This window comes from Bombina bombina, chromosome 3 (assembly GCF_027579735.1).
Source record: "Bombina bombina isolate aBomBom1 chromosome 3, aBomBom1.pri, whole genome shotgun sequence".
NCBI lineage: Eukaryota > Metazoa > Chordata > Amphibia > Anura > Bombinatoridae > Bombina > Bombina bombina.
In genome coordinates, this window is record NC_069501.1 from 1153573286 (window position 1) to 1153589134 (window position 15849).

The 15849-nt window shown below is 38.7% G+C and overlaps 1 protein-coding gene across 2 annotated transcripts in view; it reads right to left on the reverse strand.

The window, feature by feature from the left end:
- Nucleotides 1-1036: 1036 nt before the first annotated feature.
- Nucleotides 1037-15849, reverse strand: part of CUL5 (cullin 5) — a 281093-nt gene continuing 266280 nt past the window's right edge. For both annotated transcript variants that reach the window (XM_053708551.1, XM_053708552.1), the window contains one exon: nucleotides 1037-7927. In XM_053708551.1, the coding sequence (XP_053564526.1) occupies nucleotides 7733-7927 (195 nt within the window). In that variant the 3' untranslated portion in view covers nucleotides 1037-7732. The remainder of the gene's footprint in view (nucleotides 7928-15849) is intronic.

Sequence of the window (15849 nt, forward strand, 5' to 3'; positions counted from 1 at the left end):
ATTAGTAAATATGGTTATTTTACCAGATCTCACCCAAGGTAATCCCAAAACACTGGCCCTGTTGGGGAGGTCTGAGGACAGGTTTGAAAACCAGTGACCTAGAGTTTGCGCCACACATAGCTCCACCTCCTCCTCTGGAAGTAATCAGGATCAGCAATACATTACTGGGAACTAGCTGCCCATTGGTGGCTGCCCATAAATGCCTCTTGCCATTGGCTCACATGGGCCAGATACTCTAAAGCACTGGTTTTCAAACCAGTCCTCAGGCCTCCCTAACAGGCCACATTTTATATATATATATGAACTGGAGCACAGGTGAATAATCAGCTGATTAGCAAACATGGGTATTTTACCTGCTCTCATCCGAGGTTATCCAGAAAACCTGGACTGTTGGGGAGGCCGGAGGACAGGTTTGAAATCCAGTGGTCTAAAGCTATCCACTCAAGATGATCTAAGAGGTCTTTATCAGTACTGTGAGGTCCCTAACAAAATTTAGAAAGGCAAATTGTATTGTGAGATATGTTTTTATCTAGCTGTATAGGGTACAGTACGTGAAGGAGACACACCTACATTACAATATAATGCTCAAAAAAGCCCCCAAAGATTTGGAGAGATTTCTCTCTATGCTGTTGAGGTTTTGATCATCAGACCCCTGATGCTTTCTTATCAACAAAGGATAAGAAGACAATGAAGCAAATATAATAGAAATAAATTGAAGTTATTTAAAATTGTATACTCTGAATCACGAAAGAAAAATGTGTTTCATGTCCCTTTAAGGACTTTATTTGAGATGGCCAGGTGAAGTTGGATCACTGAGAGGAATCAGAACGCTGATACTACACCACACTAGTGTTTGCTTGTTAATGCTCTTTTTCCTGACTTCACACAATACCATGAGGTGCCTTTTCTTTCCTTGTTAAATTGTGGAACAGACCAATTCAGTGAAATAATTAGCTTTCACTGATGCAAGAACAAATAGCATTTTACCTAGATTTAAATAATGCTTCACACAAACAAAAAACAAAACAAAACCACATTTTACACAAGAAGCAGTCTTTTAGACTATTTTTATTCGCAGGAAAATAAATTATACAAGTTAAAAAATAAAATTCAAAAAGCAGTACATTATTGGACTGCCATACATAACTGCTATGATTCCAGATTGTACAGCATCATCCATTTGTAGTGGCACACATTCAAAATTGTAAATACCGTACAGATAAACGTAACAACCTATAAACCCAAGTTTGCTCAACACTCCAGACTAGTGTATACAACAAAGTGTTCTTTGTTAGTTTTACAGATGTCATTTAGGAACCATTTACTAAGGTAGTATTTCCAGGCAAAGTAGAATAGAAACTATGATTTCGGTATGATAAAAAACCTGCGGAACAAATAACCCCTATATCAGGCGAGCTCAACCTTGGCACTGCTCATCCAACTTAAAGTGTATGCGCATCATGAGAAAATGTAATTCTAAAACCTGTAGAGTGTCAAGGTTGAACATTCCTGCCCGATATGATACAACTTTGCACCTTACAGGACAATTAAATCTTTATCTGTATAATATTGTTTCCCCCTGTATAAAATACCTTTAAAAGTTAAAAAAAAAAAAAAAAAGAAAGAAAAAGAAAGAGGGGAATATGCATTTCTACAAAGTTTAGATACTTTTGGACACAACAGTTAAGAAAAAAAAGAAAAATACCAGTTTAAAGGTAATGCTATACTGTATATCTGTAGAAGACTGGACCATATTTTGCCTATAGATCTACTAGAAAATTGTAATTGAGAATGCAATAATCTTAGTAGGTTGTTCTAGCTGAATGCTTAACATAGCAATTGCTTGTAGACAGTGAGACCTATTAGCTGAGCAGAGAAAAAAATCTTCAGTGGAAGTACAAAAATCTAGGCTCTCATTAGACCATGCTGCAACTTTAACCACTTGCTTTCTCTCTAGAACACTGGTTTTCAAACCTGTCCTCAGGCTTCCCCATCAGACCAGATTTTCTGGATAACCTTGGAAGAGAGCAGGTAAAATAACCAGGTTTACTATTCAGCTGATTTTTAAAATGTGGCCGCTTAGGGAGGTCTGAGGACAGGTTTGAAAACCAGTGAGATAGAACCAAAAAATGCTTATGAAAACTAAACTTATTTACATAAAAATGTTCATTATGTTTCATTTCTTGCACAATGTGCTGCTCTACCCGATTTCACTTCTTTAGTGCTTAATTTGCAGACCATCTACATGGTCACTGAACCCACTGCTGAAAAGTTTTGTGGACAAACTAAGTTGTCACTAACCAAATTGCATATAAATTGAGAATAGCAGAGTAATGTTTATAAAGTCTGCATATACATCAGGAAAACATGTACGATTACCATTAATCACTCCCTCCCATGTGGGGAATTGTAAAAACAGATAGAATCCCCTTGTTGGTTATATCTTGGAACAAAAACCAAGTGCTGACAGCATTTATTATATAGTTAGGACAGAGTAACACAATGATGCTATTAATTATTCTTCTTCTTTTTTTTTTTTTTTTTTAAGGCCACACTAAATGTCATTGATGGTTACATACCAGCTTAAATATACATACCAGTTTAAATATAAACACACACAGGGTTCTGATACTCTCTGGTAGTGCACTGTGCTATACCGGACCATGAACACAGGATTAGACAGATACTCTTATGTTTAAAAAAAATACAATTTCATACTTGGAGATATGACACAATCTTCATAGGTGGGTATATAGCCTTGTGCTACTTACAGTTGTTAGATCCCTCCGATTCATCTCCCTCCCCTACAGCGTTATTTCACATTTGGATAGAGGAGAAATTGGATCCTCATGACTCTGGTCTCGAGACATGAGATTATAAAATGCAAGCATTACTGGTATATCACTTCAAGTATGAAGATTTGAATGTACCACAATTATAAACAGGATAAGACTCTTGAAATATTATAAATGCTATTCATAAATGGACCAATAGAAAAAAAAAACTGCCCCTATGATGGAAGTCTTTGCTTATCTCTAAAGTACCAATGTGCTCGTAAACAAACATATCAAAAAACCGCAAGGAGCTCCAGAGTGGCGATTTCATCCTAAGCCACAAAGATGGAAGAACGAATACAACGGAATAAAGAAACAGTGTTTTCATCTCCTTTTTACAACCAGATTGGTGAACAATAGGTAGTACAGTAAATAACCATAGTAGCTGTCAAGCAAATCTACTAGAGCCCTGACTACATACAACCGATTGGGAAAACACCATGTATCATTTTGTGGAATGTGACAGGGTTCTTCAAACCACAGGTCGGGACACCTTACTGGGTGTTGACTTGTGTGTGTGTGTTGTATGTTGAATGAGAGTGTGTGTTGAATGAGAGTGTGTGGTGTGTGTGTTGTATGAGAGAGTGTGCGAGTGTGTTGTATGAGAGAGTGTGCGAGTGTGTTGTATGAGAGAGTGTGCGAGTGTGTTGTATGAGAGAGTGTGCGAGTGTGTTGTATGAGAGAGTGTGCGAGTGTGTTGTATAAGAGAGTGTGCGAGTGTGTTGTATAAGAGAGTGTGCGAGTGTTGTATAAGAGAGTGTGCGAGTGTTGTATAAGAGAGTGTGCGAGTGTTGTATAAGAGAGTGTGCAAGTGTTGTATGAGTGTGCAAGTGTTGTATGAGAAAGTTGTGTGAGTATTGTATGAGAGAGTGTGCGAGTATTGTATGAAAGAGTGTGTGAGTGTTGTATGAGAGAATGTGTGAGTGTTGTATGAGTGTGTGTGTATGTGTTGTATAAGAGTGTGTGTTATAAGCCTTTTACAAAACTTTCAAGTTTGACCATAATCAGGTATAAATGTACGCACTCATTTTAGTCAACAAATTGTAGCTATCTTCTTGTATATTACTTAAATTTTCAGACTAAGCATAAACATAGGGCCGCAAAGGTATGTGGTATCATGGCACTGGGTCTTTGGAAAAAAAAGTTTTAAAAACCCTGTTCTAGTGTATTTAAGAAATGCTCTAATTCATTAGGACATAGTGCAGCAAAATGTTTCATAACATGCTTTAACAAACTAATGCATTTTATTACCACACTTGCATGTCCCCTGTAAGGATATTCCAAGATTTACAACCTTCAGAAGAAGCTAAAGTAATATACTGAAAAACCTCTGGATCCTGTTTTTTTTTCACTTTTACTACAATATCAGTTCTGGTACAGCAGAGGCAGTCTACTGCTTTACCGCATATTTGGGATAGATTTATCAATTTGGGGACAGGGTTCACATGTAAACCTATCCGCATTTCACCGCAAATTGTGTGGCTCATTTGTTCTCCATATATACCATTGCATGAACCAATGATCGTGCAATTTTGCCCCCCTACCTTCAGTCAACCAACTGCGTGACTGTAGAGCAGTCAAATGAATCTGGGGCGATTTGCATTCATCAACTCTAAGTTGGCGGAAAGGGCAGGCTCAAATGAGACCGCCTGAAACCGATCTGTACTTTTGGCTAATGATAAATCTAGCCCTATGTATAGAGAAACCTTAAAAAATAGGAAGAGTGTTACACTGAGCACAACACACAGATTTGGGACACAAATAAAGTCTTTGCTATCAATATTCTATGAAAAAGGATAGAAAAGTAATAAAAAATAGTGATCCTAATAATAATAAATAATTTTCTCTTTTGCTAAAGCACATTTGTTGACTAATCAGGACCTGCTATAATCTAATCCACCTATATTATTTAATAGGTATGTCACACAATGAACTACATTCTTTTGATAAATAGGCATATAAAGATAAGGCTGCAGATAAGAAATAATTCTCTCATTAATAGGGAACATGGCTGGACCAACTACAAGAGAGAGTGCAGTAGCCATACACAGTGAGGGAATTACAACCAATGACAAAATGCTTAAACACTCCTGGCACACACCTTGTTTTTCCCATATGTAAACTGCTGAGCCATGCTCCTATACTCCAAAAATGTTAAAAACAAGAAAACTAAAGTCTGCAGGGAAGAGAATAGAGTTTATGAAAAGAAAGTCCCAAATCCCTTTGGAAAGTTTTTACCTATACGATGTGACATGAGGTTTTGTATCCACCAACAGAGATCATTTGATATTACAACAGCATGATATGGGGGGAGTCTACACACATTCATTTATCAAAACAACCTTTTAAGGTAACTATTTTTAGATGGCTTAATACATAACTTTATTCAAAACTAAGAAGGATTAAGAAAGAAAAAAACCCCCACAATCATAATTCAACAAATAGCTGTATATTTCTTGGGAACTATAAACATTATTAGCACAATGATACAAACTAAATTTGAATGTGTTCTATGATTCTGTACTGGATGCAATGAGTTTAGTGTGTGGACATTAAGAAATGTCAATGTGTAAAAAAATTGGGATGTTAATGCTTTCTCTATTTCTTCTTACACCCAATTTCCTTCCCAAAAAGTTTATATAGAATGTAATATTGTTAATCTAATTGAATTTTTATACAGTTTTTACAGATGGGTTTTCAAATTGCACAACTTTCTGAACAAAGAAAGACAAGTTTACAATAAAAAGTACAGGAAATTTGTGTTAAATACATGTGTTCACTTTATCGCATGAGAAAAAGGATTTGAAGCTTATGAATATATTAATTGTCTGGACAGCTATTCTGAAATTAGATTTCTTAAAATCAATTCAAATATTGTAATATCTCTTATTTGTATGTGTACATGTGTGTGTGTATGTGTACGTGTATGTGTATATGTGTACGTGTGTGTATATGTGTACGTATATGTGTGCGTGTGTGTGTATATGTGTACGTGTGTGTGTATGTGTACGTGTGTGTGTATATGTACACGTGTGTGTGTACATGTACACGTGTGTGTGTACATGTACACGTGTGTGTGTACATGTACACGTGTGTGTGTACATGTACACGTGTGTGTGTACATGTACACGTGTGTGTGTACATGTGTGTGTGTACATGTGTGGGTATGTGTGTGGGTATGTGTACATGTGGGTATGTGTACGTGTGGGTATGTGTACGTGTGTATGTGTGGGTATGTGTACATGTGTGTGTGTGTATGTGTGGGTATGTGTATGTGTGGGTATGTGTACATGTACGTGTGTGGGTATGTGTACATGTGTGTACAAGTGTATGTGTACATGTGTGTGCGTGTGTGTGGGTGTGGGGGTATGTGTACGTGTGGGGGTATGTGTACGAGTGGGGGTATGTGTACGAGTGGGGGTATGTGTACGAGTGGGGGTATGTGTACGTGTGGGGGTATGTGTACGTGTGGGGGTATGTGTACGTGTGGGGGTATGTGTACGTGTGGGGGTATGTGGGTATATGTACATGTGTGTGTGGGTATGTGTACGTGTGTGGGTATGTGTACGTGTGTGGGTATGTGTATGTGTGTGGGTATGTGTATGTGTACATGTGTGTGTGTGGGTATATGTACACACAGACACACACAAACGTGTTTGTGAAAATTTATTTACCTTCCACTGGTATTCATAAATGACAAATAGGAAGCAACATATAGGATACTGTATAACTAGCCAATTATCTACAGTATGATAAAAATGACAATAATTCCTCTTTGTCCAACTAATACTAAAGTTCACTGTTTGCTACATAACTTGGTGAAAAACGTTATGCATTTTTCAGTTAAAGCAGTTAAAATTGACACACAATTGAAGTATGAAATATTGATGTGATGCATTTAATCAACATTACTTTTTTGTGAACGACCAATCAAAGGCTGCAGCAACATGGTACAGGGGCTGCTACACTTAGATGATTTTGCCTCTGATTGGCTGATCAAATCAAAGCTATGTAAATTAAAGTAAAAAAAACAAAAAAAAAACCTGAGTGAGGGGGCGCAATTAGCAGCAAATTCTGCATTTTAAGCAAGAAAAAAAACATATATATATTTTTTTGTCCATAAACACTTTACTTGCTAGAAGCGTGAAAAAAATGGAATCTGGAAGTAAATTGATTGTAATTTTTTGTGGCTCAGATTTCCTACAGGAGTATTTGATTTGTCAAGTTAAATAAATTCATTTAAGCACATAGGTTGCCACATAGTTTGTTCACTTGGTTTCTTTACACAAAAAGCGGACTTAAAATTATTATATCAAAAGCACTGCTTGAGTCAACGTTTACTTTTACAAACCTCTTCGAATTAGGATATGCATAAAATTTTCACAAAAGATGTGCAGAAATGGTCGAACTTTGATGTTAAATTAATGCAATACTCAAAAGTGAAAAGTGCTATTTTAAAGTTGTAATTTTTTTTTCTACTTTTTTCTTTTCTTTTTTTTTTTTTAAACAAAACTACAGAATTACAGCAGTTCATCAGTGCATGAAAATGTAAATTTGTTTCCACCCTGGGTAAGAATCCTTTATATTAAATAAAATACCGCGTTCCTGGTTGGACCAAATTAAATCTAGTTTTAAGCTCACAACGCATTCTTCATAAATGAGATTTTCCCATAAAACAGCATGCTGGTAAAAACAACATGAAAGGAATGCTGTCATGCTGGCATAATGACATTGGCAAAATATAATGTCGTCCTTGAGTAAGGTAAGGCAGGGACTGTTATAGTTATGCAATAAAAAAGTCAGTAGAAGTTCGCTTTTAGCATAAATGGGTGTGAGATGGCCTGCTCCAACCACTCGTTTTATGTTTGTTTTTTCTTTATTGTTGTATGGTCTTTAGATTACGCCATGTATAAGAAGGTATTGATATCGGACTCATCTCTTCGGATGTATTTGTGTTCTATAAGCCATTCTATTTGCTCTTTTATCATTTTCTTCTGGGGCAAGAACATATTTTTCAAAATTTCTACAAGTTCAGTCTGGAGCTGTGCATTAGTAATTTTCTTTCTCATCTTCATTATTTGGATAATAGCTTCCTGCAATAAGAGAGAGAGAGAAAAAGACTTACTCGCTGATTAATCTCTTTATATTAAGTGACAACATATGGCTTTTGTGGATACTGTAACATTAAAGGGACACTGTACCCAAAATTTTTCTTTCGTGATTCAGATTGAGCATGAAATTTTAAGCAACTTTCTAATTTACTCCTATTATCAAATTTTCTTCATTCTCTTGGTATCTTTATTTGAAATGCAAGAATGTAAGTTTAGATGCCGGACCATTTTTGGTGAACAACCTGGGTTGTCCTTGCTGATTGGTGTATAAATTCATCCACCAATTAAAAAGTGCTGTCCAGAGTACTGAAAACAAAAAAAAAGCTTAGATGCCTTTTTTTTCAAATAATGATAGCAAGAGAACAAAGAAAAATTGATAATAGGAGTAAATTAGAAAGTTGCTTAAAATTGCATGCTCTTTCTGAATTACAAAAGAAAAAATTTGAGTTCAGTGTCCCTTTAATAAAAAAGAGAAGCATTTAAACATGGTGATTTTACTGCCAAAAAGTGAGTCAATGTCTGTATAGTGAGCCTTTAAATTGTGCCAAGTTGAAGTTACATACAGCAGAATAAACCAATACATTTAGTATTTAGTTCCTTCAATCACTTCTCCATGCACGTGAGAAACACAACCATGGCAATGGAAGCTGAAACACCTATACCCGTAAGTATTTCTACCACAATGATGATATATATTAGTAGTGATTATCACTGGTAGTTCTATGGGGGTGCTATCCATGTAATTATGTCCACCACCTTTGTAAGGCACCTAATTAGACCCCCCAAATATTAAGTTCTAGAACCGCCACTGGCTACATTTAGCCACCAATCACCAAGCGCTACACAGGTGCTGAACCAAAAATGGGCCAGCTCCTAAGCTTTACATTCCTGCTTTTCAAATAAAGATAGCAAGATAAACAAAAGTTGATAAGAGTAAAGTAGAAAATTGCTTAAAATTGCATGCTCTATTTGAATCATTAAAGAAAAAAAAATTGGGTTTAGTATCCCTTTAACCCTTTCGCTACAGGGAATTTGAGAAAAAAATTTGCCAAAGAAATATTAGCATTTTTGCTATTACTCCGTTCAAAGAAAACATGAGCGTTTGTTTTTTAATTTACATATGAAAACTATACATATTTTTAAAGTAGACAACCCCAAATATTGATCTAGGCCCATTTTGGTATGATGCCACTAATTTGGCCGCCTAATACAATCATATTTTTAAAAAAATAAAAATAAAAAAAAAAATAACTTTTTCAGCAGTCATAACACAAATGGTTGTCTAATGGGGTCTAATTTGTTTAGAAAAGCAAACATGCTTGGCTTTGCAATTAGTTTTCATTCATTTATTTCTGTAGTGTAGGGGTCCCTCCTCACAATCCCACCTCCCTGATCCCCCCAAAAGCTCTCTTACCCTCCCACATTTGTTACTGGCAGTAAGTCTGACAGTAACAAATTAGTTAATTTCTTTTCAGTAGTGTAGAGTCCCAATGATCCATCCCTCCTCAAACACCCTTTTTCTGTAGCGTAGGGCCCCCCTTAGCCGATTTGATTTCATAGTGTAGGGCCCCATTCCTCCCTCTCCCCTGCCTTTTTGCTGTAGTGTAGGAAACCCCGCCCCTCCCTCACTCCTCTGCTGGGCCGCATCTTCTCCTACCATTCTCACCAGCACCAATGGAAGATTGTTAGAGAGAGTGACACAGACAGTGTGACTCTAACGATTGGCAATCTGGCTTCATATGGTAAAGGAGCAAATCAGTGCTTCCTTACCATATGAAGGCAGATGCCTTCTGCCCCCAGCTGCAGTCTCTGCTGTCTAAGCTGACAGCGGACACAGCAGCATGCACCTTTGTGTTGGACGTAGGTACTATGTCAGTACAGTACGCTTGGAAAAGGGGTTAAATGTATACAAATTGAATTACAGAGCAGCCGCTCCAAACTCACCAAGCAGCAAACAATCTGCGACTGTCACTAGTGACGTCAGGCGCCACAAACGAAAATATACGGCAGCAAAGAGAGACAACACATAGGCAGGGTGCGATGCCAGTACAAAGGCAGAGAACCAACTGCAGTTTCAATGTACAAGTCCAGCAGCACAGCAGTGAATTTAAAAGGAAATATTTATTTCATCAAGTTAAAACATGAGTACAGAACACGGAAAAAACGTCTGACGCGTTTCACACCCTCTAGAGGCGCTTCCTCATAGACCAATGATGATACACCTGATGTCTTATATAATGGCACTAGGTAATCTTACACATTAACTCTTTAATGTCCCTAAATTCAATAATAACAACATGAGACCATTAAAAAAACTGTGTGTCACAATTATATCCAATTCAAATTATGCAGAACAACATATTAAGGAAAACATATATGTACAAATAATATACAAAATGCAAACATTTGTGTATTATTTACAGAAATGTTTGCATTTTGTATATTATTTGTAGATATGTTTTTTTCCTTAATATGTTTTTCTGCAGAATTTGAATTGGATATAATTCTGACCCATACAGTTTTGATTTAAACCCATCCAAACTGTTTTTAGCAACAAGTAATGACAACTCTTTTTTAAAGCAAAAAACACAAATTATGCTTACCTGATAATTTCCTTTCCTTCTGTACAGGGAGAGTCCAAAGCTGTATTCCTTACTTGTGGGAAATACTGAACCTGGCCACCAGGAGGAGACAAAGACACCCCAGCCAAACGCTTAAATACCTCCCCCACTTCCCCAGTCATTCTGCCGAGGAAACAGTAGGAGAAATATCAGGGTGAAAAAGGTGCCAGAAGAAGGAAAAAAAAAAAAAGTTAAAATTTAGGGCCGCCCATCGGAGAACCCGGTGGGAGCTGTGGACTCTCCCTGTACAGAAGGAAAGGAAATTATCAGGTAAGCATAATTTATGTTTTCCTTCTTAATACAGGGAGAGTCCACAGCTGCATTCCTTACTTGTGGGAAATAATACCCAAGCTCTAGAGGACACTGAATGCTAACGGGAGGGGAAAAAAGGAGAGGCGGACCCCATCTGAGGGCACCACAGCCTGCAAAAACCCTATCTCCAATGTTAAAATTTAGGAAAAAGAATGTAAGGAGACCCAGGTAGCCACCCTACAAATCTGATCCACAGAGGCCTTATTATAAAGGGCCCAAAAGATGACACAGCTCTTGAAGCATGAGCCGTAATCCTCTGAAGAGCCTCGTGTCCCGCTGTCTCTTATGCCAAGCAGAAGATACTCCCCAACTAAAAGATAAGAAAGTCAAAGAGCCAACTGACCCTTACAATTCCCATATAGAAAACAAACAGTGAAAAAAATCTGTCTATGCCTACATAGCCTGAACTTCATAAGGTACAAACCCATTCCATATGGAAAACTTTCCCTCAAAGAAGAAGGAATAGGACAAAATAAATGAACCACAATTTCTTGATGGAAATTGCGAATTGACATGACCCTAGGAGGCAAGACTAAACTAGGTTCGTAGAACAGCCCTATTATCGAGAAAACACCAGATAAGGAGGGTCGCAATGCAAGGTCGCAGTCTCAGAGACCTCTGCACGCAGAAGCAAAATTTAAACGGACAAAGAATCCTACAGGATAACAACCTAATGACAATGCATAGGTTCAAATTAGCCCAATGCAGCCAGGAGAATAAGATCTAAGCTCCACGGAAGAGCATCCGATCGTCCCAGTCTGATTGTAGACTGAACCCTAACAAAAGGAAATAGAAACTGTACATCCTGAAGCTCAGTGAGCCTCCAGACCGAAACAGACAGGGTCAAACTGTCAGAACAATGAACCAGCTAAGCGGCCCATCACCAGATCATTCTGAAAGTAGAATAAGCCTGGCACACCTGATAGAGAGCTTGGACAAACCACGCTCTTCACAGAAGAAGGGGGTCCTCCTGACGAGGAACCAGATACGTGCTAGAGGGCCATAACCTCTCAGAAAAAAAACTGTCTAAGACTAAGTGTCAATCTCCACGCAGTCCGCCTCAGAATTTTAATGTCGAAGAAGCAAAGGGACCCTGAAACAACAGATCCCTGAGATAAGGCAAGCTTTATGGAAGACGACATTCCCCCTAAACCGCGATCTTTGAGGTCGCAATGGAGCAATCAGCAACCCTGACGCCTGCTCCTGCTAGGTTAGAGCCACCACTTGAGGAAGGAGTGAAATGGCAGCAAAAAGAAAAATGGTAATGAACCTCCAAGGCAACACTAATGCATTTATTATCTCCACCTGAGGATCCCAAACCACAAACCCTTGCGGGAAATTCAGACATCCATCCGAAAAATCCCTCGGGTGACGACATTATCCCCAGATAAGGGACACGTCTGAAAGCGACATCTGGACCGGATGACTGCCCCCAGAGAGATGATCGCTGATAGCGAGCAGTAGTGGGCCTCCGCCCACTACCAAAACCTGAGATACTACCCCTATCGCCAGGGAGACTCTCAATCCCCTCAGAAAGAGCACTAAGCCACTGAGAGGAAAAACATACTATAATCTAAAACCGGGATTAGTCCAGTAGACTAAACTTCAGAACAAAGGAATTGCCTGAAAATCCGTGAAGTAGCCGGGAGGGAACCTCCCAAGTCCACAGACCCTATGCCTTCCTGGCATGACCTCACCATCCTGGCGTTCAAAAAGATGACCCTCAGGACAAAGGGATCTGGACAAAAAGGCTAGAGAGCGATACCTCCAACCAGTAGTCCAGGAAAATCTGTTAAAACAGATTTGAACACAACTGTAAGACAGGGACAATAGAAGGAAAGTCCTGGGAGGCTGAGAATCTAAGCCTAGCTATGACCTCCAAAACCCACAGGACCTGAACGATCCTGAAAACAAGCGACTGAAAAAGTGATTGTCTAACTCTAACGCGAGTCAAGATAGGACCCCGGGACTGGTCTCTTACGCCAACCTAGGTTCTGCGGACCACTGCTATGTATGGAGTTATTCCAGGACTGAGTCATCTTCCAAAACGATAAACACTTGGATTGCTCGGGCTTAGCGGAGGACTCCTTTAACCGCCACAAGGCAAGAATAAAACGAACATTTGTCTCTCAGATTCTCTCTCTGCCAAACGGAAAACTGCAGAATCAAAACAAATCTTTCCCTCACACAGAAGGAAATATTAGATTTCGAAGCCATATCTGTCATAGTGAATCAGGCCTGGACAGAAAATGTCCTAGTTTTGGGGCTAGAAAACTGGTAAGCCACATAAAAACATAATTTATGTAAGAACTTACCTGATAAATTCATTTCTTTCATATTAGCAAGAGTCCATGAGCTAGTGACGTATGGGATATACATTCCTACCAGGAGGGGCAAAGTTTCCCAAACCTTAAAATGCCTATAAATACACCCCTCACCACACCCACAATTCAGTTTAACGAATAGCCAAGAAGTGGGGTGATAATGAAAAAGTGCGAAAGCATATAAAATAAGGAATTGGAATAATTGTGCTTTATACAAAAAAATCATAACCACCACAAAAAAGGGCAGGCCTCATGGACTCTTGCTAATATGAAAGAAATGAATTTATCAGGTAAGTTCTTACATAAATTATGTTTTCTTTCATGTAATTAGCAAGAGTCCATGAGCTAGTGACGTATGGGATAATGACTACCCAAGATGTGGATCTTTCCACACAAGAGTCACTAGAGAGGGAGGGATAAAAATAAAGACAGCCAATTCCTGCTGAAAATAATCCACACCCAAAATAAAGTTTAATGAAAAACATAAGCAGAAGATTCAAACTGAAACCGCTGCCTGAAGTACTTTTCTACCAAAAACTGCTTCAGAAGAAGAAAATACAACAAAATGGTAGAATTTGGTAAAAGTATGCAAAGAGGACCAAGTTGCCGCTTTGCAAATCTGATCAACCGAAGCTTCATTCCTAAACGCCCAGGAAGTAGAAACTGACCTAGTAGAATGAGCTGTAATCCTATGAGGCGGAGTCTTACCCGACTCAACATAGGCAAGATGAATTAAAGATTTCAACCAAGATGCCAAAGAAATGGCAGAAGTTTTCTGGCCTTTCTAAAACCGGAAAAGATAACAAATAAACTAGAAGTCTTTCGGAAAGACTTAGTAGCTTCAACATAATATTTCAAAGCTCTAATAACATCCAAAGAATGCAACGATTTCTCCTTAGAATTCTTAGGATTAGGACATAATGAAGGAACCACAATGTCTCTACTAATGTTGTTGGAATTCACAACTTAGGTAAGAATTCAAAAGAAGTTCGCAACACCGCCTTATCCTGATGAAAAATCAGAAAAGGAGACTCACAAGAAAGAGCAGATTATTCAGAAACTCTTCTGGCAGAAGAGATGGCCAAAAGGAACAAAACTTTCCAAGAAAGTAATTTAATATCCAATGAATGCATAGGTTCAAATGGAGGAGCTTGAAGAGCCCCCAGAACCAAATTCAAACTCCAAGGAGGAGAAATTGACTTAATGACAGGCTTTATACGAACCAAAGCTTGTACAAAACAATGAATATCAGGAAGAATAGCAATCTTTCTGTGAAAAAGAACAGAAAGAGCAGAGATTTGACCTTTCAAGGAACTTGCGGACAAACCCTTATCTAAACCATCCTGAAGAAACTAATATTCTCGGTATTCTAAAAGAATGCCAAGAAAAATGATGAGAAAGACACCAAGAAATATAAGTCTTCCAGACTCTATAATATATCTCTCTGGATACAGATTTACGAGCCTGTAACATAGTATTAATCACAGAGTCAGAGAAACCTCTTTGACCAAGAATCAAGCGTTCAATCTCCATACCTTTAAATTTAAGGATTTCAGATCCTGATGGAAAAAAGGACCTTGAGACAAAAGGTCTGGTCTTAACGGAAGAGTCCACGGTTGGCAAGAGGCCATCCGGACAAGATCCGGATGGCCTCTAAACCTGTGAGGCAATGCCGGAGCTACCAGCAGAACAAACGAGCATTCCTTCAGAATCTTGGAGATTACACTTGGAAGAAGAACTAGAGGCGGAAAGATATAGGCAGGATGATACTTCCAAGGAAGTGATAATGCATCCACTGCCTCCGCCTGAGGATCCCGGGATCTGGACAGATACCTGGGAAGTTTCTTGTTTAGATGAGAAGCCATCAGATCTATTTCTGGAAGTTCCCACATTTGAACAATCTGAAGAAATACCTCTGGGTGAAGAGACCATTCGCCCGGATGCAACGTTTGGCGACTGAGATAATCCGCCTTCCAATTGTCCATACCTGGGATATGAACCGCAGAGATTAGACAGGAGCTGGATTCCGCCCAAACCAAAATTCGAGATACTTCTTTCATAGCCAGAGGACTGTGAGTCCCTCCTTGATGATTGATGTATGCCACAGTTGTGACATTGTCTATCTGAAAACAAATGAACAACTCTCTCTTCAGAAGAGGCCAAGACTGAAGAGCTCTGAAAACTGCACGGAGTTCCAAAATATTGATCGGAAATCTCACCTCCTGAGATTCCCAAACCCCTTGTGCCGTCAGATACCCCCACACAGCTCCCCAACCTGTAAGACTTGCATCTGTTGAGATTATAGTCCAGGTCGGAAGAACAAAGAAGCCCCCTGAACTAAACGATGGTGATCTGTCCACCATGTCAGAGAGTGTCGTAAAATCGGTTTAAAGATATTAATTGAGATATCTTTGAGTAATCCCTACACCATTGGTTCAGCATACAGAGCTGAAGAGGTCGCATGTGAAAACGAGCAAAGGAGATCGCATCTGATGCGGCAGTCCTAAGACCCAACATTTCCATGCATAAGGCTACCAAAGGGAATGATTGTGACTGAAGGTTTTGACAAGCTGATATCAATGTTAAACTTCTCTTGTCTGACAAGGACAGAGTCATAGACACTGAATTTATCTAGAAACCTAAAAAG